The 25,444-nt window shown below is 36.7% G+C and overlaps 1 protein-coding gene across 2 annotated transcripts in view; it reads left to right on the plus strand.

Moving 5' to 3' along the window:
* LOC149224278 (putative rhamnogalacturonate lyase B) overlaps positions 1–25,444 on the plus strand; it is a 441,880-nt gene that overhangs the window by 204,293 nt on the left and 212,143 nt on the right. For both annotated transcript variants that reach the window (XM_089386060.1, XM_089386061.1), the window contains one exon: positions 16,451–16,557. In XM_089386060.1, coding sequence (XP_089242186.1) covers positions 16,451–16,557 — 107 coding nt within the window. The remainder of the gene's footprint in view (positions 1–16,450; positions 16,558–25,444) is intronic.

The raw sequence follows: 25,444 nt of genomic DNA on the forward strand, positions 1-25,444 counted from the left end.
TTCAACACACTCTCGAAACCACTTTCCATGCAAACCATTAAGGCATTGATCTGAGCACAGCCTAATCACGTGCGTGAAGCAATGAGGATTGTGTCTGTTGTCGCCCGGATTAACAGGCACCGCGACAATGCTCGGGGTGGGAGCTGTCACTCTAATCCCCGCCCACTACGTTCTAGCTGTCTCTCAACAACAGGCTATGGGGGGTAGTCCCTATGGAATGAGGTGAAGGGAAACAAGTTGGAAACCAACTTGTGTGGGAGATACGGATGAGTAGCCTAGCCAAATGGTTAAATTCAAGCAAGATTATTAATTAGATTAGGTTTAAAGTATGAGACCAGTGCCTTAGTAGAGTCACAAATTCTTGCTTATAGTAAATTGGAACCAAATGACCGGATGGACACTCGCTGCTTAAGATGATTGACTAATTTGAATGATATGCAAACCTATGACCTATGTGTGATGCAGAGATCTTGGTTATTTTTAGTTAAATGCCTAATCTAGATGTAACCTTCCTTTAACTATTTTGAAGCTGGGCTCCAAGGTAGGTTGTGGGAAGGAGGCCAACAGGAAGCAGGCTAGGGCCTGATTAATGATACCTTCTGTTGTGCTCCTATCACTCGATGCCTCTGGCGCTGCAGAGACTGTGGCTCTGATGACTGCAAGGTCACCGTGTTAACCACCGAAGAGTTGCCGAGGCCCCTCAAGCTAAGTGAGAAGGGTTGCCCTATATCTCTATCAACCTAGCTTATGCTAGGAGGTAAATTATTAATGCAATCTAAATCTAGTATGCTTATGCAAGAGATTATGGATGAGATTATCTGCAGTAAAGATTTCTTAAGTTAAGTACTTGTGTGAAACTTGTCTTAATGCAAGAGTACTTAACAATGTTGGGATACAATGTTAAACAATATGAGTGCTAAGAGATATAAGTGTAAATTTCAAGTAACCAACTTATCCACCATTGATTATTAACACAAGATATTATGCCAATCAACAATATCAATGTGGGATTCTAAGTGCAAAGATGAGATTAGCCAATTTCAGATCTATGACAATTTATATTAGCAATAAAAATTCAAAGTTTATCATTGTTATAACAATAGTGAGGAAACCACTTCAAATCATGAAATTTTCCATACACATAAAACATAAAAATTCTCAATGACCAACAAATGTAAATTAACTTATTTAGCCACTTTGTGATGATGTATTCAGTGATATTTCAGATTTGATTGTTTAGTTTACATCAGTAAACAACCACAGATAAACAAGCTAAAGATGCCAAAAATAGATGGTCAATATTCCAAAACATAGTAAAAATGCACTAGAACACAAAAATTTCAGTTTTTAGGGCTTTTAGGAAGTGTGATTCAGCAAATTTCAGAACTGATATGTTTATTACAACAGTGAAACAATGACAGATCAACAAGCTAAAATTGCTAGAGATGATGCCCAAAATGGCTAAAAATAGTAAAAAATTTTCGGAAATTGAAAATTCAATTTTTTTGAGTTTTATTAAGTATATGCTTCAGAAATATTTCAGACTTGAATTTTACAGTTATGTAGTAAATTCCAGCAAGCTAAAATGTTAGATCTAGGTCAAATTAGAGATGCCCAAGTGGCCAAAACTTGTGAAAATTTAGATTTTACAATTCTAATTGATTTTGACCATTTAAAATGTGATTTTAGGGCTTAGATATTAATGATTTGACTGCTGTAATAAAATTGAAGTAAAACAAGGGTTTAGAGGTCAAACCCTAGGCCCAAGGCCTTGAAGATCCCGTGGTTGAAATTCGTTGAAATTTTGGGATCACGTTGCCGCTTGAAAAATATGAATTTTGAGACCTTAAACCTGCAAAACTGCCAAATATTTAGCCTTAAAACTTCAGATTAGGGTTTTAGGTCAATTTAGGGCAAAAGAGGCCAAGGAAATGGAGAACAAGGCTAAGGGAGACAAATTTGCGGGGAAAAAGGGGCTAGGATAATGGATCAGGGCCCAAGGATGAAGAATAAGGCCTCAAAGAGGCAACACTATGCCCAATGAGGCTAGCGTTGGGGGTATGGAGGGTTTAGAGGCTTAGGAAAAGGCCTAAGGCTTATGGCCTAGGGCCTAAGGGCCACAAAAGGAAGGGATGCAAGCCCTTAGAGGGTTGCGACTTAGAGAAAGGAGGGAGAGGAGGCCGAGAGGAGAAGGAGCAGAGGAGGAGAAGGCTGGATGGAGGGCCAAGTAGGCCTCACAGAGGAGGACGGAAGGCTGAAGATGGAGCCGCAAGGCATCTAGGGTCTGTGGCTAGGGTAAGGAAGGGAAGCCGCAACTGCTAAGGATCACGACTAGCCTTGGGAGAGCTAGAAACCAAGACACAGAGGGCAGAAGGAGAGACGCTAAGGCCTAGGAGGAAAGAACCGGGGCTAGAAGCCCTGAAAAAATTAAAACCCTTGCTCCAAAATTTTTTATGCTTCAACTCTTTGATTTTCTAAATTTTTTTTTGTGGAAACCCTGCAAAAAATTCCAAGAGACTACATCTTACCCTCAAGGGCCTAGATCTAGCTCTTCTTCCACCTAACTCCTCGATTTAACCTGTAAAAATAAAATTTACAACACCCAAACCCCAAATATATACAAAATGCATCTAAAAACCCCAACCCAAGTTAGAAAAATAATTTACAAATAAAATTCAAAATTATTTTACAAAACATACATGGGTTTTAAAATAGATTTTGAAAAAAATATTGTTTTGAAATTTTTTCCTTGAAAGAATGGCTAAAATGCTTTAGAAAAATTCATGCTCACTATAAAAACTCAATCCACCATATAAAAACCAAAGATCCAACCAAAGCAACCCTTACCCATAGTCTATGAACTTGGAGTCCAGGGATTAACTACCTGCAAACACTATGTATTATCTCAAAATAATAATATAAAACACCACATAGGAAGCTCGTAGTCAATACATATCACAAATCAACGAACAAGAAGGCTTCAAGTTGCACCCAAAAGTCTTTTATTATAGTAGAAAAAATAGTTCCTAGCAGGAGAATAGTTTACAAAATGCTTCAGCAACAATTTTTTAGTTAGAGATGAAGATGACTAGAGACTCATCTGACTCTCTAATTTACAGATAAATCTCCAAACAGAAAAATAATGGCTAGTTTCTTTGATCCTTGTCAAAATAATCTTGGTCGTTGATAAACACTTCAAAATATTTTAATCTTGGTGCTTGATTTTTTATTTTTATTTTTGAGGAATTTTCGAATTTATCATTTAATTCCATTTTAATTTAGCTCAAAATTAATTATTTTGAGCTAATTTCCTCAAAGTGTTGACTTTGACTTAACCACCAAGGTCCAAGGGTCCAAATTTTCTTGAAATATACAATATTCTCTTGGTGGAGGACCTTTAAAAATTGATTCTTTTAAGACCCACATATTTTTTCATTTGGAGAATTTATTTTCTTACGAAAATTTAATTTGACTCTAATTAATTAATTTTCTGGCTTAGGATTTAATTGTATTTTGCTAGAAAAACTAATTTATTTACACATGAGGGGGTTTAATTATTTTTCCAACCCTTTAATACGTAAGATTTTTCATTTACAAGGCTCAAAGAGGGAATACACATTTGGCTTAGATCCTTAAGACACAACCCATCTGCGACACAATATGATCTAGTAAACCAAGTGATTTGTAGTAAAATAATTTAGCCAATTAGCTTAAATTATTTCCAAACCACTTTTACATCAGATTCGACTAAAAACACTAGGACTCACCAAATAATCCAACAATAAATTTCACCCTAGCTTTGGGGGTTTAAGCTAGAGGGAATTTCTTTTTCTAATTAGCTGTATCGGAAAACACAGGTTACCAGTGAAGTTAAAAAACCTCCTAGGATGGAATTCGTCATCAAATTATAGGGTTACCTACGTTGTTACATAGAATCAAGGTTTTACTAAGATCATTTACAATATATAACTTGCAGAATGAGATGACCAAGACACACATACTGCTGATATGTGATCCGATCCTTGTTGAAAAAGCTGGCACTTCCGCTTCCTTGGAACCTTGACAATTTGAGTGCAATGATGCCAAGGAACGGACCGTAGGACGATGCCATGAGAGGATGACACCAAGCTCCAAGAGGGAGCATGCATTGCTTACAACTGCCAGAAGATAACATGTTGGAGGAGAGGGTTGAGGTGAAAGGGTGCGGGGTAATTCAAGGAGATGGGGGGATGGGTGATAAGTGTGATGGGAGAGGCGATGAAAAGGGCGACGAGGGGCACAAGGGGCGACAATTTAAGGGGGACAAAATGAATTTGAGAAAAAAATTAAAATCTTCATGAATCACTAGGGGATGATTATTGATCTCTCTTCTCCATTAGTCTCGGGCTGGTTTATAGAAGGAGACTTTAGAATAGCTTGAGAGAATAGTCTTTATTCAATGATACAAGAGATGGAGGGTACTGTCTCTTGGTGGGGATGTGTTCCTCATCTGTTGAATGACTAAAAGGGAGTCCCCCAAGATGATGATTTCAGATATGCCTCTGTTTTTGGCGATGCTCAAGCCCATATAAAGACCATACATTTCCGCTTGGTTATTGGTCTTATTCCCAAGGTCCTTGGAGAAACTTTCATTAATGATTCCATCGGAATTGATTAAGATCCCTCCCGCTCGTGCCACCCCTAAAATTGAAAAAAATATAAAAAATATTATAAGTTCTATTAAAAAATTAGACATAAAATTGAAATAAATAGATTAAAAAAACGAAAAAGGACTAAACAAATTAACAAACATGTTAGAAAAAAAGAGGTAAGAAAAAAGAAACATAATTATTAAGAAAAAGAGATTGAGAGAAAAAAAAAAAATTAAAAAAATAAATAAATGCAAAATATTCCACATTTTTAAAAAGATCAGAAAAATAATAAATAAAACATATTAAAATATAAAAAGAAATAAAAAACATTTTATAAATTATTATTTTTTTTAAATAACATTAAAAGTTATTAAAAAAATTGAAAAAATAAATAATAAATAAATAAAATATTAAAAGCAATTTAAAAAAATGGTTAAAATTTTATTTGGTCGCCCTAGCGCTAAGGGACCGGGGGCAGGGTGAGTGGAGCGACGTCATTGCTCTTGCCGCCCTGCCAGCGACCCCTGGGCATTGGGGCAGGACGACAGGTCGATTCCTAGAATTGACCAATTGTGTGTGGGTGGTTGATCTATTTTGGTAATCGACTTGCCGCTGCACCTGGGTGCCAAAGGGTCGTGGGCATCGCGCCGCTCCACCCAACACTGCTCCACCCATTATGCTTGCGGCCTCTTGGTGCTCGGGTGAGACGGCAAGTCGATTCCTAGAATCGAACAATGATGTGCCACACATCGCTGGTCGATTTTGGGAATCAACTCCCTGCCCCACACAAGGGGCCGCAAGCACGGCGGCTGGAGTGACAATGGGAATCAACCTTTCTCACCTGGGCGCCAAGGAGCAGCCATCGACAGGGCGACAATTTTATTATTATTTTTTAAATAAGTTTTTTGTTTTTGTTTTTGTTTTTTATAACTATTTATTTTTTAAATTGTTTTTAATACTTTAATTTTTTATTATTTTTGTTTTTAATTTTTAATTTTTGCCTTTTAATTTTATTTTTTGTTTGTTAATTTCTATTTTTAATTATGTGTTTTAGTGATTTATTTTTTTGTTTTTCATTTGTTATTTATCTGTTTTAAATTTGTTTCTTGTTTTTTAAAATTTTTCTAATTTTTAATTTTTTTGTTTATAATTTTTTATATGATTGATTTTTTTTTAGATATCATTTTTGGGATTCAACTGCGTTAAGTAAGTCATTCAAAGTATGACCATTTTCATGAGAGGTAGTCGTAAAGTGACTAATTTCTCATGATTTTTGAAAAAATGTTGGAATTTTATTCCATAAAAAGTTGAAGCAACAACACTTTTCGATTTTGGCATGTTTTTTCATGTTTATTGTACAATTTTTTTAGTTTTTAATGCCATTATTAAAAAAAATTCAACCCCCCCGCACAAAAAAAATGATGAAAATGTTGATGCAACATCAACACTTTTCATTTTCAGGGTGTTTTTTCATGTTTATTGCACAAAAATTTTGGTTTTTAATGCCATTGTGAAAAAAAATAAAATGCAATTTTAACCTTGTTGTCACCTGCCGCCTACACCTACCCACAAGTTAGTGAGAAAAAGCCTTCAACCCCACAAGGTGTGGTTGGTGGCAAGGAACTTAGAGAAGGGGCTGTTACACTAATCCCGACTCTCTCCGTTTGAGCTATCTCTTAGGTTAGCTAAGGGGGGTGGTCCCTAATGAAAAGTTAAGTTAAAAGATGTGAGTTTCTAGGAGAGTGTTATAGTGAGAATGGATAATTTTTAAGAATTTATGAGAAAATATGATGTGAACAACTTGAAATAACAATGATAATCATTAACATGAGAAAAACCATAAAACCGGTGCCTTCTAAGGAATTTTCTCAACAATTTAAAGATATATTTGCTCAAAGTAAAATGCAATGCTCTCAAAAGAGAAAGCAAAGTAACCTTGGAATGTTAACAAAAAAAGTTAGCACAAGATATGTAAGATACAAAATGCTTTTGAGATATTCAACTTTGTGAATCAAAACATGTGAAACATATCTTGCCAAAACCCAAAAATTAGTAATTAACTTGGAAATGTAAAAAAAATGAAGTGTTAAACCAAGACATCAATATGCAATTAGATTTGAAGTATAAAAAGAAAACTCTTGTTTGAAAGGATTAAAATATTTGCTTTTGGAATAGACTTTTCATATGAAAACTCAAACTATCAAGAGACAAGTAAAGTAAATATAATGGAAGTGCTCTTAGTTAATTTTATTAACCATCTCTACAACAAGATTACAATTTAACTCTTCAATCCTCAGACCTCACCTTCGCTCAAAGATTTGGATCTCACAATGAGGAGTTAATAGAGGAGTAGAAAGTCCCTAAGATGTCTACTTCAACCAACTTATGTTGGAGGTAAAATTTTAATGAGGCTTGGGGCCTTCCTATACTAAAATGCCTAGATGAAATGCATGTAAGTTTTTTCCCCAAAAGAGAGATTGATTTGCAATGCTTCAAAGTAATGAAAATGAAATAGTGTTCAACATAAGTTGCAATTATAACTTCAATTGGAGGAATAAAATTAGCTTACAAGTGTTGCATGTGTCTCATCAATTGATTGGAAATGAATTAAAATGATACAAATAATTTGCTTGAAAGTAAAATTTGTTTCAAATAGACAATGACAATAAATTGCTCCAATATTCAAGATAACAATGTAGCATAAAAATGAAGCATGTATTCAAGTGCTCATGAAACAATTTACCAAGGTAAATGGAAACGAATCAAAGTTTGTTAAGAATATAAAATGCTTGCATGTAAATAATGAATTGCCCAAAGTAAATTGTAAGCTTGTAGCTCCAAACAACAATGAGATAGAGAATGCAAAGCTCAAATGAAATTGTAACAAACTTTAACTTGAAAAATGAAATATGATAGTGAGGTTGTGTTAATTCCCAATTAAAGCATTTATCTAAGTTAAAAGAAAACTAGCAAAAGAGAATCAATCCACCCAACAAAGGTCCTCCCTCTAAATGAGGAGAAGGGATGCCATGGGTAGAACCCCAAGCTCCCACAAGAAAATTGGAATTTTATTAGGTGTTACAAATAAGAGATGGGAACCTCTCTCTAGGCCTCAAAAAGCCTCAAGGAAAACTTTACAATATGATGCTTCAACTATGAACCTTGATCAAAACTCACAAGTAATGAGGCCTAAGAAAACTTTTTTTTTGAAAACCAACAAATCTCAGATTTAAAATCTGAATTTTACATGTAAATTTCAGCAACTTAGAAGGAGAGGAATTAGCATGAGAAAGAGAAAATAAGTCTCTCCTAAGGCCCATGGCTTAGAGAGGAAATTCGGTAGCGCTCTAGTGAACTTGACTTGTCCAAAATAAACCTCAAAAGGGCTCACGACATCCTTGGAAATTGAACCCCAACACTTGCCAAAGGTCCTGCAAACACTTGTTAGATGTGGCGGGAGGTTTATCTTCAAAATTTGCCACGCAAGAGTTAGCAAAAAATCCAAACCATTGTATATAATATCGCCGAAAGATCGCTGAGGAAATATCACGATATTTTCTCTCCTTGAAAATATAGCGGTATTTCTGAAATATCGGTGATATTTTCGGAAAATATCATGCTACGACTCAATATATTGCTGGGCGGGTAAAAATACGCAGTGCCGCGGCTAAAAAAGGCGAATTTCGTTTTTTTTCCTCATTTTTGTTTTCTAGTTGTTGGAGAAGGAAGGGGAGAGCATTGTGCTTGCTGTCAAGGAGGAATCGAGGGTTGAATAGCCATTATCGCCATCAACAACGAATTTTTCGTTGATCAAAGATTGAAGAACAGTGAGACAATCTTCATTTCTTCCATTAACAAGTATGTTCTAAAAAACCCCCATGTTAATGATTTTTTTGATAGATTTAGGGTTATTCTTGATTGCCTCTTTGTCTACAAACACTTTGCTTGTTTTTTTTTCCATTTGCTATGATTTTCATGCCCATGAGGCAATGCAAGGGTTTTCTCCATATTTGGACAACAAACTCCATTTTTTTTTAACTTTCAAATGCACCCTCTTATTGTCATTTTTCATTGAATTCACATTGCAAATAATGTAGCAAAAAATTTATTTTGTAAAATGAGGTGGTTATTAGTAATTACTTATTAATTTTAATCTTTTTTTGGTGCCCTAGGTTTGAGTTAGCTCACTACAAAATTCAAATATGCCAAAAGCCTTGGACCCATTTTGGGAGTATGGGGAGCCTGACGGTGGGACAAATCGAGCATATCTATCATGCAAATTGTGTGGGATCAAGATGATAGGAGGGGTTACGCGATTGAAATACCATCTGGCTAGACTCATTGGACAGGATGTTGGGATTTGTACAGTTTTTAGTCTGGAGCTTATACAAAAAGGTCTTGAAGCAATTGATGAAAAAGACAGAAAGAAGGAAGGGGCAAAAAGAAACAAGGTTGAACGTGCAGGTAGATCTTTCGGGATATCTTCTTTTGATTTTGAGGCTAAGGGTAGTGGGAGGGGCTCCACAGCATCACCTGCTACTACTAGTGTAAAGTCATCATTTTTTGTTCCACGAACAGGACATGGAGCACAACTTGACAAAAAATCAATTGTTAAAAAAAAAGAGAAGCAAGAAGCAGATAGAGTCATGGGGAGGTGTCTTTTCTGGAGCGACTTACCTCTCAACATCACCAAAACCAATCCATTTTGGCAGCCAATGTGTGATGCTATTGTTGTTGTGGGCCCAGGGTACAAAAGTGCTACATATGAGGAGTTTTGGGGGCCAATTCCTCAAGCAGAAAAACAGGACATCAACTCTAGATTGGCAGAATTGAAAAAAACATGGGAAGTTTCTGGATGCACAGTGATGTCTGATGGTTGGACAGATAGGAAGGGTAGGACCCTTCTAAATTTCTTGGTACATTGTCCTAAAGGTACCATGTTTATTAAATTAGTGGATGCATCAACACATATCAAAGATGCAACAACGATATGTGAGTTGTTAGATGGGTTCATTCAGGAGATTGGTGTGCAGAATGTGGTGCAAGTCATAACAAACAATGCAACTAATTATGTGTCTGTCGGCAAGATGCTTATGGAGAGGCATCACACATTGTTCTGGACTCCGTGTGCAGCACATTGTATCGATTTGTTGCTTGAGGATATGGGGAAACTCTCCTTCATCAAGGAGGTGGTTGATATGGCTAGGAGTGTCCCCAAGTTTATTTATAACCATGCTTTTGTTCTTAGCCTCATGAGGAGGTTCACTAGAAATAAGGAGTTGCGGTGTCCTGCAATCACACGTTTTGCCACAAACTTTATTACTCTTCAGTCTTTGCTTCGATGCCAGTTCGAGTTGAAGCAAATGTTTTTTTTTTATTAGTGGCGTGATTGTAGATACAACAGGAGACATGACGGGAGAGCCATTGCAAAAATGGTGTACTCTGACACATTTTGGCAGGGAATAGAAGAAGCATGCGCAGTTAGTGAACCTATAGTAAAGGTTCTAACATTGGTAGATGGGGAGAAGCCTGCAATGGCTTATTTGTATGAGGCCATGGATAGGGCCAAGGAGGCCATTCGTTCTTATTATGCAGACAAGGGTTTTGCTGGGCTTGATAGGCATATGATGTTATGGGATGTCATTGATAGTCGGTGGACATGGATGCTTCATCGACCCATTCATGCAGCGTCACTCTTCTTCAACCCCGCATTTTCATACAAATGCGGCTTTGATTTTGATGGCGAGGTGATGGAAGGGCTCCATTCCTGTATTCATAGGATGGTACCTGATCCTGAGCTTCGTAGCAAAATCAATCACGAGATACAATTTTATCGGGATTGTGTTGGCCTATTTGGCTTTGATGATGCTATTAGGGAAATGACCTTCTTCATGCCACGTAAGTGACAAGTCATCACTCATTAGAAATTAGAATTTTCAATTTAGAATTTCCTTACTTATAACTCTAGATTTTTAAAATTCAATTATGTAACTTTTATTTGAAAGTTTAATTATGTTTAAGTTTTTGAATTTTTTATTCTTTATTTTGTTGTAGATATTTGGTGCCGAAGCTATGGTACAAGGGCACCAAATTAATAGAAATTGGCCATAAGAAGTCAAACATGTAGCCCTTTAGGGTTGAGCGCAATTGGAGTGTATTTGAGAAAATACACGCAAAAAAGTGCAACAGGTATAACTTTGAGCTCCAATATTCAGTTGAGCAATTACACTTATTGTAATTTAAATTTTTTAATTGAACCTCAAGTGTCAAGAGTCAAGAGTCAAGACTCATTAGTTTTTTTGACACTCTTACAGGTTCGAGTTCGCACACCTCAATGATTTAGTGTATGTGCATTACAATATCCGACTTCGAGTGAAGCAAATAGAAGCACCAATGGATCTAGATGCCATTTCCTTAGACAATATTGATGTATTGTCTCAGTGGAGGGTGGAGTTTGAGGAGCCCATCTTGGAGGAGTCACCTTCATGGTTAGAGCCAGATGATCCATTAGAACAGGGGTAGCAAGAGGAGGAGGACTCGGAGGAGGAGCAGGAGGCAGAGGAGGAGGAGGAGGAGCAGCACGAGGAGGAGTAGGAGGTAGAGGAAGAGGAGGAGGAGACTGTGGGAGCATCAACATCAACACCATCTGCTATAGATATAGGAGAGCACAACTCCATACCTAGCACTCATTATTTGACATTAGGGGCAGGGCCAAGGTCTTCTACTAATAGGGGTAGGTCTGGCAAACAACCCATCATGTTTTCCCATAAAAGGGGAGAGGGCACTGATTTCAGATAGATAGCTACTAGTTTTATTTGTTTTGCTACATATAACTCATGATGATGAGATACTTTTATATATGTGATGTTATTTTGTATTGGTTCTCCACATTTGAGTCCTTGATTGGACAATTATCAGGGATCAACAGGATTTGGTATCGCCTTTGATGTATCATTTCTATTTGACATTATATATATCAGTGCTTTCTTCATATTTATGTGCCAATGTGTTTATTTCATGTTGTTATTGCTTTATATGTTTAAAAATCTGAAAAAAATGAATATATTATGCATTTTTTATGCTTCCCGATATTTGCCGATATTTCCGATAAGATGTTTTCTTGACCCTCGCCGATATTTTTCCGATACCGATATTATCAACACTGATCCAAACAATGGCTGCAAAATAAGTTAAGTGTTAGTGGAAAAATCAGCAAGATAAAATGCTTATGTACAATTATAATTTACAAAGGGCTAAGTTAAAGAGTTTGAGTAAACTCTCGCCTTTGTTTAGCCATCCTCAAGCTCTTAGATAGCAAATGAAAGAAACGAAGTACGGTGTTTTTTAAAAGAGATTTAAATTTAGAAGTACTTGTCTTGTGTACAAGCTATGTTCCAAAACCCCTGCAAAACCATTTTGTAAGATAAGACTATGAAGGCTCAAAGAACAAATGAGAGTTCCTTTGAGAATGTATCAAGAGTGGGTTGGTCTCTCCAAAGATTTCCCCTAACACTTGCTTCTTTGATCCCAACAAAATGTTCCTTTTATAAAACTTCAATCAAGAATTAGTTCCATATCGATTTAGCAATAAACAATGATAAAAAACTCTAAAGATTTATTTGAAACCAACTAGAGCATTCTATACCTAGGGCATACTTATAAATCAAATGTCAATGCAAGATAGCTCTACATTAACAAATCTATAAGAACATATGAAAACAAATTAGATCAAAGCACGAGTAAAAATAATTATACCAATGACCAACAATTCATCACATTCGAAAAGAAGGAACACCTCATGAATGAAACCCCAAAGTCTTTATTGATATTTTTGAAAGTGTACAAGACAACAACGTTTCTGCAAGCACAATAGCTAGTAACAATATGATATAATAAGAGAGCCCATGGCTCTATTATATAGAGTTGGGAGGATCCCAATGTAGAAGTGATTAAACAAGTTGCATGAGGTGACAATCCCAAAGATAAATTCGAATTTGTTGAATGGAGCTCCAATGCCAAGTGTAAAAATCGAATTCTGGCAAGTGGACATCATTTCTTCTTCCCTTATGTGCCAAATTCGAATTTTATGATGAAATGAAAAGTGTAGATAGGTGGTAGCCCATGTGGGGACAATTTCCCATAAAAATATCCACCAAATATTCTCCCAAATCCTCCCAAATGTGTATTAACTTTACAAATTTGAATTTCAAGTAAGTAGTTTTCTCATTTAATGCTAGAAATTCGATTTTATTTGAGCACATGTCATTTCCTTGATTTTAGGAATCCACATCACCTTGGGATTTCAATTTAACTCCTCCATAATTTTCCACCTCATTTCCACTACATTTAGCATGTGTGGATATTTATTTTTTTCCATTTATTTAATTTTTGGCTTTAATTAATTGTTAGATTTCCCACTAAACTTAGGAAAAGTGGTTTTTGAGGGTTCAAAACACATTTTTAACCCCTCAAAGTGTATCATAGTAGAAAGTTGAGGGTGAGAGGTGCAAATTTTATTACTCATACCCCATACAACTTCTCCAGTCCTCACTTATTACATTACAAATACAATTTTATTAGTAATTTCTGCAGTGTGGAAAATCTAAAAAATAAAAAAATGACTACCTAGACCTAACCAAATTCCACTAATTTTATGTGAGATCTAGTATGGCAATATACATCAAATCTAGATACTAAAATGTGTTAGGGGCTCAACCTTCAAACCGTCAGCCCGGCTTTGGGGTAAAAAGTGAGTGAAAAAACCTAGAAAATTATCCGCCTCTAGAAAAGAAGGGATAATTAACCAGATAAAAAAACACTCCAAGGTGTACTCGTTTGCTGATTGAGTCTCAACATCCTAGGCCTGTTATAGACTCAAAATTCATCATTACTAGTATTACTTATTACAATTCCCAGCAGGGTGTGGAATCTGGGTACAAGAAATATGATGAGAAAATAGTAGTAGAATTAAAAAACTTTGTTGACTGATGATATAATCATCATGGAGTCTTCATATAATCATCAGGGGCCACTCCAGTGGTCAACAAACCCGAAAAAATAAGAAGAAAAAACGTTGATGCAACATCAATACTTTTTGTTTTTAGGGTGTTTTTTCACGCTTTGCAAAAATATGGGTTTTTTGGTCTAGAGTTCTCATTTTGAGGTTACAATGCTTTTTAAGTTGGTAACTTTTTTTTATTCATTACATAAAATTTAATTAAAAAATTTGCGTCTTACGGGAAATTCTTAATTATTAAAAAATCCTAGAAATACATAATGCAATTCCATGAGAGTCTGGATAATGCCTAGCATGGTAATATACATTGACCCTGATTTAGGAAACACACTCAGGGCCTAGTTGGAAATCACACTCCAGCGTTGAAGGATGTAAGTGAAAAACTTCAATTAATTATTTATCGCTAAAAAGAAAAAAAATTAACTAAGTAAAAAAACACTCTACAATGGTGTTCTTACTAACCAGGTTCTAAGGATATAAATCTGTTACATAAGTTCATCATGCTAGTGTCAATTTCCCCATGGGGGTATGGAATTTGCACAGAGAGAGAAGATAGAAGAAGGGGCAAGATTTGCCTAGCTAGACTTTTAAACTCTAAAAAAGTTTGATTGGTGCCTTGTTCATTGGGGAATGGGGGGTCCTCATTCCCTGCCAGGTACATCTGAGCGAGTAATAGCTCTAATGAGAATAATTTAAATCTTTAGTGAAGCTTTTATATAATTGATCAATCAATTTGAATGGTCAACCATTTAGCCCCAACTTGCATTCCAACCAATGTTGCACGAAGCGGGAGCGAAGCGCGAAGCGGAAGCGCGGAGCGCGGAAGCGTCATTTTCCAAAAATCTAGGAAGCGAAGCGTTCGCGGAAGCGTCTGCTATATATATATATATTTTTATATTTTTTTGCATTTATACTCAAAACAAACATCCCAAATACCAAATTAATTGTAGAAGACATGAAAACATGCATATTTTTGCATAAATCAAGATAGATATGGCATCCATGATTCCATTGTAGTTACTAGTATGTACAACAATCATCTATATTCTAGCTATTACAAACATACATCAAATTTTTAAGCATTACATGAATTTAGCAATTCAATTGTAAAATTAAATGGGAAAATTTTGATTTAAGCATTACATAATATCATCGAAACTCTGAAGTGCCTTGATCGAATTTCTATGTATGTGATGCAAAGTCCTTATCCTTGTAATATCGTTGTTATGCGTCAAGATTTTGACAGTGAAACCTTCTCACCGAACCCTTATCATTGAGACTGTGTTAGGTACCAAGATCTTCTTATTGTGATGAAAACTTTCTCACTGTTGTGATACCAAATTTGTATCACTGTAGTTATACCAAAATCTATTGATGACTGTTCTTACTGTTGAGGCACCAAGACTGTGGTAGCACAAAACCTTTAATCTGCATTACCTTACTGTGGTACCCAAATTTTATTTCATAGATAATTCGAGTTTCTGTGACTGCATCACTGCACTGAAGTGTGATCACTGTAATAGCATCAAAATCAAGGTAGCATCGAAACTGTGATAGGAATAACATTGAGTCACTGTAATACATAATAGAACTGTCTCCATTGCAATCCGCATTCATTGTGATACATAACAAAATTGAACCCAATCTTCAACGCAATCTTCTATGAGATCCGAGATAGTAATCTCAGTCATATCACCGAAACTGCTCTCTAAAATCCTTACCCGAATCCCAGGAAGCGCATTAAAATTTTGGAATCGCGCTTCGGAAAAAATGGAATCGCGCTTCCTAGGGCGCTTCCGGAACGCTTCCGTACGGGACGCGATTCCGGCCTAGGATCCGGGGGGGGGGGGGCGCTTCCTGCAACTATGATTCCAACCATATGTATGTTCGCCATGTTTGATTACCGTTAGGGGAATTTTGAGGTAAAAAGTGGGCTTCAAAACAAAAAATGTACTAGCAAAGTCAACTTTAAAAGAAGTGATAAAATTCAAGATGATGATGTTATTCTCAAAGGTAAATAATTTTGGAGGGAAAAGATATACATTTTTTTTAATTGTATTTTTTACTTATCTCCTTATATGTTTACTCAAATTTTAAGCCTAGACACCGGTTGGATGCGAAATTAAATTGCTCTTCTGAGTACCCACTATGCATACTCTTGAGTAGACACACCAAAAAAAATGAAAATACATGAAAAACTGAAAGAAACACATTTTTTCATGAATATATATATATATATATATATATCTATATATATATATATATATATATATATATATATATATATAATTTTATTTTTATTTTTATTCTTTTTGCCTTTCGGTGTGGATCTGCTAAAAAGTATGTAGAGTGGATATTCTGTAAGTAATTGGTGTTTACGCTTGACATTTGAGTAAAGCTATAAGGAGATAAGTTGAAAATACAATAAAAGAAATAATTTTATTTCTTTTCCTTTAAAAATTTGTAACCTTTATTCTTTTAGATGTCAATTTCAGACTTCAAAATTCCATTAATGTGAATATTAAGTGAAAATGGATTATATATTATGAAAATAAGTTTGATTCTCTATTTTTCATTTGTCCATATATTTTCTTGCGGGTTTTATTGAAGTGTGTAATAAAGCATAGATAAATTGAATGTTATTATATCAATAGCTAATATAAGGCATGTTATGTATAGTTTGTTATTCATATAGGATGAGTGTGATTTTCAAGATTTATTATTCAACTTGTGTGGTAAGAATATTGGATTGATGCATGTATCTAGTCTGCCATGATGAATGTTTGTTTTTCCCTTTCTTCAGATGATGAAGGAGGTACAAAATTGGCCTTATGGGTGGCCTGAATCTCCATTATTTAGAAAGAGACCAGAAAGAGGATATATTACTGGACAACTGTTAGTACATGATAAGTAAGTTTCAATGTGGGATGCATTCTATATTATTAGACCGAATGAGATGTAGTGTCAGCTAAGACATTGCACTATGAGGTACAGTAAAAATGAAGATGTATGTTTTTGTTAGTTAAGATGTGGTTCTGCCATTCTGAATTTATATTTGTGATAATTATATATGTAAAATCAATATTGGAAATATCATTTTGGGGAATATATTGCTGAGGATCCAGAAAGAAATTTATTGAAATATAGGAGAAAATATTGGCAAGCATAAACTTGGACCTGAAAAACTCGAAGAAAATCATCGGAGATGCTATTCAAGTTAGCTAAGGATAGTCATCACATGGTGCATCAATTAATGAAATCAGAATCATACAGAATGTTAGAAATCCATTAGAAACTAGAATGGATTTTGGCCTATCTTCATGTATCTTCCATTGAACTTCGCCACTTCATGCCAATACAATTTGGACTGATTATTCATAATTAGGTTTGTCACCGCCCAAGTTCTAACTTAAGCTGTAAAAGTCCCAATCAACAGGTGAGACCCCAAGAGCAACTTAGAAAGACTACCCACTGTCACTTCAGTAGTGCTTTCCCTCTTTTTAAGCTGGCTCTCCTCTGGCACAAGGGGGGCTTTCCTAAGGAAACTATGGTTCCCGTGAAGAATATAGAATGTTAGGGACATCTATGACTTAATCGAAATGTGGTTTCAAGCGAAATTAGAGCAATAAATTCCAAATTTATGAAACAGAAACTAAGTCTAAAGTAGATGTGAATAAAAGAGTTTCTTAGACTTATAGCAATCTGATTTTAACGAATTCAACAGTAATTTCTAGATTTACAAAACAGAAATAAAATGATGGATTTTTTATTTTTTTATTTAAGGTGGTCGAAAGGGAAGACAAGTGGCTAGATTCCAGATTGGGCAAATAGGGTTAATGGAGCAGATTTAGATGGCTGTTTTAAAAATGTTTTAGGGGCAAGCTGAACTGCAAAATGCATGCCACAGCAGTCCTAAGTTGGCTGTTAATCTCTGTAGAATTTTATGTAGGAAAGGTTCTGCAAGAGTTACATATTCAAACCTAGATCTAGGGCGAGTTTTACAGATGCAATAGGATAATTTCCATTAACAAAACTACAAAGCAAAAAGAGAGGAAATTTCACACCTAGTTTGCTTCCATTGTGGTAGATATATCCTCTGTTGTTGCCACATGAAATGAGGTTTGACAAGTATAAAATCAGAACCAACACAACAGCAATAAAGCTCCAAGAAATTGCCTATTCCTAACTAGGAAATATCAGTGAATATAAAATGCATGCAATAAGCTACAACAAAATAAAATTCTGATGACACAAATCACAATCAGTAAACACAGTAAATACTAAATAGAGCCAAAAATCTGAGCCATGGAATGAATTTGGAAATATGAGTACATCTGTGGTAGAAATGGAACCTGAGCTTGCTACTGCAAACTATGGAAAAACCCGGGTGTCAATACATGATATCCAAGTGCTGGAAAGGTCCTGGAAAAAACTGTGCACTCCCTGGAAAGACTGTTGCTGCTGGTTCCAATCAACCCCATGTTTTGGCTCTCAAAAGTTCTCAGAAAATTCAGCGAAATTCATTGGTGCCTCTCTACATAAAACCCACAAAAACCCAGAAAGGTTTTGGGCTAGATCCACAAGTCACTGATGACCCCAAATCTGCATGTTGCTGTCACTAGTCTGTTAGAGAAGCTACAAAAATCGTACTGCTGCAAAAATGCCCAAATCTCCCTCAATGAAGTCCTCTCCAACTCCAACGAATTTCCTCTCCCAATCTCCACGTGATTTCTAGGTCCAAGGTCCCCTACACTCCTAGTCTCAGTGAGTATGTAGAAGATGCTCGGTAAACCTTGCGTAGGCCCCAAATATGATAAAATCAGCTCTCCAAAATACCACACCTGCAGTCCTGCAAATCACCAAGGGAAAATTTGTTCTTCTTGTGGCAAACTCTCTGCAAAAACTCCAAGCAAACACCCCTCTATGTTGGCTCCCTTACGCCAATGAATTTGGATTTTGCATCCCTGGAAAAATACATCCTGTTGACCACTGGAGTGGCATCTGATGAATGTATGAAACACTTCATGCCCAAGGATGATCCAAAGGACACTTGTACCATCAGATATCATCAGTCAACATAGTTTCTTAACTCTACTTCTATTTGTCATTATCTTTCTTGTACCTAGATTCCACACCCTGCGGGGATTGTAATAAGTGATACAAATAATGTTGAATTTTGAGTCTATAATAGGCCTAGGATGTTGGGACTCGATTAGAAAACGAATACATCTTGGAGTGTTTTTTTATCTAGTTAATTATCCCTTCTTTTTTAGAGACAGATAATTTTCTGGGTTTTTTCAATCACTTTTTACCCCAAAGCTGGAGTGACAGTTTGAAGGTTGAGCTCCTAACACATTTTAGTGTCTAGAGTCGATGTATATTACCATACTAGATCACACAATTTTTTTTGGGAATTTCGTTAGGTCTAGGTAGTCATTTTTTAATTTTTTAGATTTTCCGCAATTCTAAAATTGCATATAAAATTGCATTTAAATTATAATAAGTGTAGTCTAGAGAAGTTGTATGGAGTATGAGTAATAAAAATTATACCTCTCACCCTCAACTTTCTATTATGACACACTTTGAAGGGTTAATACTGTGTTTTGGACCCTCAAAGCACACATTTCTTAAGTTTAGTGGAAACTGTGGCATTTAATTAGGCTAGAATTAAATAAAATAGAGAGAAATTAATTATTAATGTGATAGAATGATGTGGAAATGACTTGGAAATTATCCTAAGTGAAAGAGTTGAATCAATGGACATGTGGAGGATGACTTAGCACACTGCATCATAAATACAACATTATTTTACAAAATCTAATTTCCCAAAGATAAAACAACAATTGCACATGTGGAAAATCGAATTTATTAGAGGAACTCATGTACTAAAGGAATATTCTATGGAATATTTGGACTGAGAATTTCGTGGGGCCTTCTCTCACTGTTAGCTCGAGTGCTTCTACACTTAGCACTTCACTGTGGAGGATTATGAGTTTCACTTGGAGGAGATCATACAGTTCTTGGGATCTGTGCAGAGCATCTTTGGGATCATCATCTGAGGTGGCAACACTTGGTTTGAGTTTGAATTGGTTTGACTAGAGTTATCTCATTGCTTTGGTTCACTCATGGATATGTTTACTATGCCATATAGAGAATTCGATTTTCCTTGGGTGCCACATGAGGAATTCGATTTGCCTTGGTGTCTCTATCATCTCCACTTGGAACTCGACTTGCTCTTTCTTGGGATTTGCTCCAAGTTCAGTTCTCACATGCATTCTTCCTTGGGATTTGCTCCCAACTCTCTATATAATGAGGCTATGGGCTCTCATATTGTATCATGTTATGAACTATTGGGCTTGAGGAAACTCTGCCATTTTGTACTTAAATACTCTCTTAATATAATCAAGACTTTGGGTTTATGAAACCGGATTCGCTGAAAGGAGGCTACGTGTCCGAATCCCATGAATCAGACACGATTTGTTGGAGATTTGAACCCCAGAATGGGACACGTCGTGTCCTAACGGGACACACTCGAATCCCGTACGTGTCCCGTTAGGACACAACGTGTTCTGATTTTGGGATTCGAATCCCAAAATAGGGAAACCCGCAGGCATAAAAGGGTGTTGTTCTTTCACTCATTTACCATTTCTCTCTTTCAGTTTTGCTTACATTGAGCTGTGGGCAAGGAGCTAAGGGTTTGGAGCAAGGAGCTAAGGGTGGCTAAGGGTGTGTAGCGTTCAGAAAGGAGATTCAAGCACCAGGTAAGTGCGTTTCATCTCTATTTTTTTGCATTTCTATTATAGCAGTTTGTATATGATTTTTTTTTACAAATTTGTGCATGTTTTGTTTATTTTTTTATAGTGTTCATGGCTCAATCCAGGGCAGTAGTTAGGGGGCAAAGGAAGGGGAAGAATGTCTCCATTGGAGATGCCCCTCCTCCCCCAATATCATCAGAGTCTGCTGCAAGTAATGTTGAGGGAAGATGAGGACCTAAAGACAACATTGAGAAATATCCCTTGTGGAAATATGTCACAAGAGAGGATGGGACAAGCACCAAGGGGAAAGGGGAAGGGAGGAGGCAATGTGCAATGGAGATGCAACTTTTGCAACATTTCTTTCAAAATAACATATTACTGTGTGAAAGGCCATTTGTTGGCTTTACTAGTTTGTGGAATTGGAGCTTGAAAAGCTGTTCCTTTACAAAAGAGGAAAAAAATGGAAAAGGAGTTCACTATTGGTATGGCAAATGTGGCTGCAAAATCAAGAAAAACCAAGAATGAAGACCCCCTTCCATTTTTTAGGAAAGGCACCACCAAATTTCCATTTGAGAGTTCTATTGGGGGACAAGCAGCAAAAAGAAGAGCAATTTCACTTGGTCCAATGGACAAGATTTTTCAAAAAGAGAAATGGGAAGAGCTTGATCTCACCATTGCCTTTTTTTCTATCAAAACTTCATATCATTTAATGTTGCACGCTCACCTCTATTTATTGAGATGTGTCGAGCTCTAACTCATGGGTCTCCATCATGGTATGTGCCTCCTGGTTCAGAGAAGCTTAGAACCACATTGTTGACGAAGGCAAAAAATGCTTGAGCCTATTAAAGCATCATGGCCAACATCTGGGGTTAGCATTGTTTCTGATGGATGGACAGATCCAGCACGACACCCAATCATCAACTTCATGGTGTCTTCCTTGAATGGTCCAGTTTTCTTGAAAGCAGTGGATACACTTGGAGAATACAAGGATGCACAATTTATGGGTGAGTTATTTATTAAAGTTATTGAAGATGTTGGTGTTGATTCTTGTGTGCAAATCATTACAGATAATGCACCTGTTTGCAAGGCTACTGGTGTGATTGTGGAAGCTAAATATCCACAAGTGTTTTGGACACCTTGCATTGTCCATTCATTGAACTTAGCATTGAAATTCATAGCTTCTGATGTGCTTTGGATTGGTAACATTATTGAGGATGCACGACATATTTGTAACTTTGTGCAAAATCATACAAATGCCTTCACTATCTATAAGGAGTACAACAATCTATCATTGTTGAAAATTGTTGATACACGATTTGCCTCTTCATTCATGATGTTGAAGAGGTTGAGGGAGGTCAAGACCGCTCTTCGGGCCATGGTTATTTATGAGTTTTGGTCTTTTTGGAGAATGACAGATCAAGTAGCGTCTAAAAGAGTGAAGGACACAGTGCTAGATGATGCTTGGTTGGAGAGGGTAGATTTAATTATTTAGATCGTGGACCCTATCATTTCTTTGCTTCGATTTGTAGATACAGACAAACCCATCCTAGGAGAGGTTTATGAGGGATGGGATTCCATGATTAAGTCTGTGAGGAGCATTATTCTACAGAGTGAGTGCCGCGATATGAGACATCACCAGAGGCCTTATGTGGTACTATACAAGATATTCTTGTCAGCAGATGGGACAAGAATTGCACACCTTTACATTGTTTGGCTCACTCATTGAACCCAAAATACTACAGCCATGAGTGGCTGAATGGTGTACCTTCCCACAGATTCCCTCTTCACATGGATGGTGAAATCTCACAGGGAAGGAAAGATGCATTCAGGCGGGTTTTCTAGGATAGAGCACCCCTTGATGAGGTGGAGGATGCCTTTGCAGAGTTTTCCATTGGCACTAGTTGATTTGCAGGATATGATGTGATTAGAGACAGGGGGGTTAAGAAGCCCTATTCTTGGTGGGAAAATCATGGGGCAACAAGCCCTCCTCTTCAGCAGTTAGCCATGAGGCTCCTCGCTTAGGTGACTTTATCCTCTTGTTGCGAGAGGAATTGGAGCACATATGGGAATTTGTATAGTGTGAAGAAGAGCAGGCTTGAGCAGTCCAGGGCAAAGACAATGGTGTATGTGCACACCAACCTTCGTCTTATTTATAGGCAGAGGGAAGAGTGGTTGAGGGGAAAGACAAAGATGTGGGATGTCTTTCCTGATGATATGGGTCTGGACAACAGTGTTGAGTTGGCATTGGTCGACATGGATCTCAATGATCTAATGCTGGAGCCTGTTAGATTTGATGATGGTGATATTTTAGAGGGGTCATCCTCCACACCAGCAGATGCAGAGGCGACTATGGGTACAGGGGAGGAGGAGGAGGCATAGGAGAGCAGTGGTGACTATGATGATGAGGACATTGATGCTGATTTTGACGATGACTATGAGGATTGTTGACTCATGAGTCATGGGCTACCTATTGCCTTGAGGCTTGTATACCTGTAGTTGTTTTAGATTTTCTATTTCTATGTTTCAAATCAATGAATTTGTATCATTAATGAGAATTTGTGTAAGAAATATCTAATTTTTAATATATATATATATATATATTTTAAATATAAATATATATATATATATATATATATTTTTTTTAATAAAATAATATATAACGAATCCTACGTGTCCTGTTCCAGGGGGTCGACGTGTCCGAATCTGACTCTTGAATCCCCGTATCCTACGAATCCCGAATCCCTGTGTCAGGTGACTTAGCTTTGGGGCTATCTGGCTAGTGTTCTCTTGACGTTATGGGGTGATGTCCTTTCATGCTATTGCTATTGTGTTTAATTTCTTTTGCATATTGAATTAATATTAGTTTATACTTGCCATCTTGCTTGGATTGATGTGTGCAAAGCTATCTTGCACATATCTTTGATTTAGAGTAGTATTCTAGGGATAAGCTTGCTAATTCATTTTTAAGAGGAATGCTTGGTCTATCTTATTCATTATATTGCTTTAATCCTTTGCAAACTAATACTTTTTTTCCTAAAAGAAAAATCGTAACTTTCATTATGTATTAAAAAATTACATGTTGTAAATGCTTTTCAGAAAGCATATATCAAAATCTGGTGGCAAGCCACATGCATAGTAAAATGTCTGTTACATGGCTGTAACCTGATGACTTGAGATAAATATACATGAGAAACAAAATTATACAGTTTAGTAAATATATATCATTCAGAAAGTATCTTCTCCAAAATCAGGGCAAAGCTGCCCCTTGTGAAGGTTGTTCAGCAAATGGCCTGTGAAAGTATTGGTAAAAAACATGACCGTTCTGTTCTTGTATCAACCAGTGACCACGTGGAAGGTGCACTGCCTCCTTGGAAAGTTGATTGGAAAGATTTCTTTCCCTGTAAATATGATGACATGAAATAGAGTCAAATTGTGATTTTAATAGTAGAACATCATCCAATAGGTTCTGCAGTGTGTGCACGTGACAAGTAGATTGCTGATTGAACCAATTAATGATGAGTTTGGAATCTCCAAAAATCTGTAGGTGTCTGCATCCCTTTTCTATTGAGAAAGAAAGAAGGTGTCTGAGACTGATAAGCTCTGCAAAGTTATTAGTGCCTCTTCCAAGGCCCATTTTTAATTTGAAATGTTGATCCTCATTAAGATATAATATTGCTCCACCCCCACAACCATCGTGCTGTGCAGATCCATCAAAATATGCCCAGGGGGAAGATTTGTCAATGGTCTCTGCAGTGATGGTCCTGTTGTTTTGTTTGGGGTCTTCCTCAGGTATCAAATGATAAAGAGTAGATATGTGTGCAGTGACCGCAGTCCAGTTTGGATCTCTTCCATGAAAGATAATCGAGTTCCTACTAAGCCAAATACCCCAGCATATGAGTAGAGGGAGGTTTTGGAGCTTGGAGGGGATAGCTCGATTCCACCATGCTTGCCAGGCTGCAATGATGTTCTAACTAGTCCAGGGTATGCTGATATTGAGCATATGCAACAGATGACGCCAAAATGCTATGATGATGGGGCAGTGAAGGAATAGATGGTCAATACTTTCTTCGACATTCCTACACAGTGCACACCAAGAGGGACCATAGAAAGATATTTTCTATAGGTTGTCACCTGTGGGTGCTTTGTTGCGTAGGATACACCACATAAATAATTTTGCCTTGGGAGGGCATTTCAGTTTCCATATGGGACACCACCACCAGGAAAAATCCAGTGGTTAATGATCAACATATATGAAAGAATATCCATCCTTAGGTGCTGGTATTGAGCATATGCAACAGATGACGCCAAAATGCTATGATGATGGGGCAGTGAAGGAATAGATGGTCAATACTTTTTTCGACATTCCTACACACCAAGAGGGACCATAGAAAGATTTTTTCTGTAGGTTGTCGCTTGTGGGTGCTTTGTTGTGTAGGATACACCACTGTTGATAATATCGGCGATATTCGAAAATATCGCGATATTTTCGGCAAAACGATATATCGCCGAGAAAATATCGGCAAATATCGGAAAATATCGGCAAAATATCGCGATATTTTGAAAATATCGGCTATATTTAAAAATTTGAAAAAATTATTTTTTATGCTTGCCGATATTTGCCGATATTTTGCCGATATTTTCGCCGATATTGCCGATAAGATATTTTTGGACCCTTGCCGATATTTTGCCGATACCGATATTTTCAACACTGGGATACACCACATAAATAGTTTTGCCTTGGGAGGGCATTTCAGTTTCCATATGGGACGCCACCACCAGGACAAATCCAGTGGTTTATGATCAACATATATGAAAGAATATCCATCCTTAGGTGTGTACCTGCCATGTTGTGAGATGTAGTATACTTAGGGGGAATCATATGGGGTACAGAGGGAGGTACCCAAGGGAATAATGTAATAATGGGAGGGCCATAGTAATAAATAAAGTGGTTAACCCATATCATTTAAGGGACCACAAGTAGTTAGCAATAATGTAATAAGCCCATTGTATTAGATAGATGGTATTGAGGGAACCATGGTAAT

The sequence above is a fragment of the Pinus tabuliformis genome, chromosome Q (assembly GCF_031772625.1).
Source record: "Pinus tabuliformis cultivar Carrire ecotype Pingquan chromosome Q, CPIR1, whole genome shotgun sequence".
Taxonomy (NCBI): Eukaryota; Viridiplantae; Streptophyta; class Pinopsida; order Pinales; family Pinaceae; genus Pinus; species Pinus tabuliformis.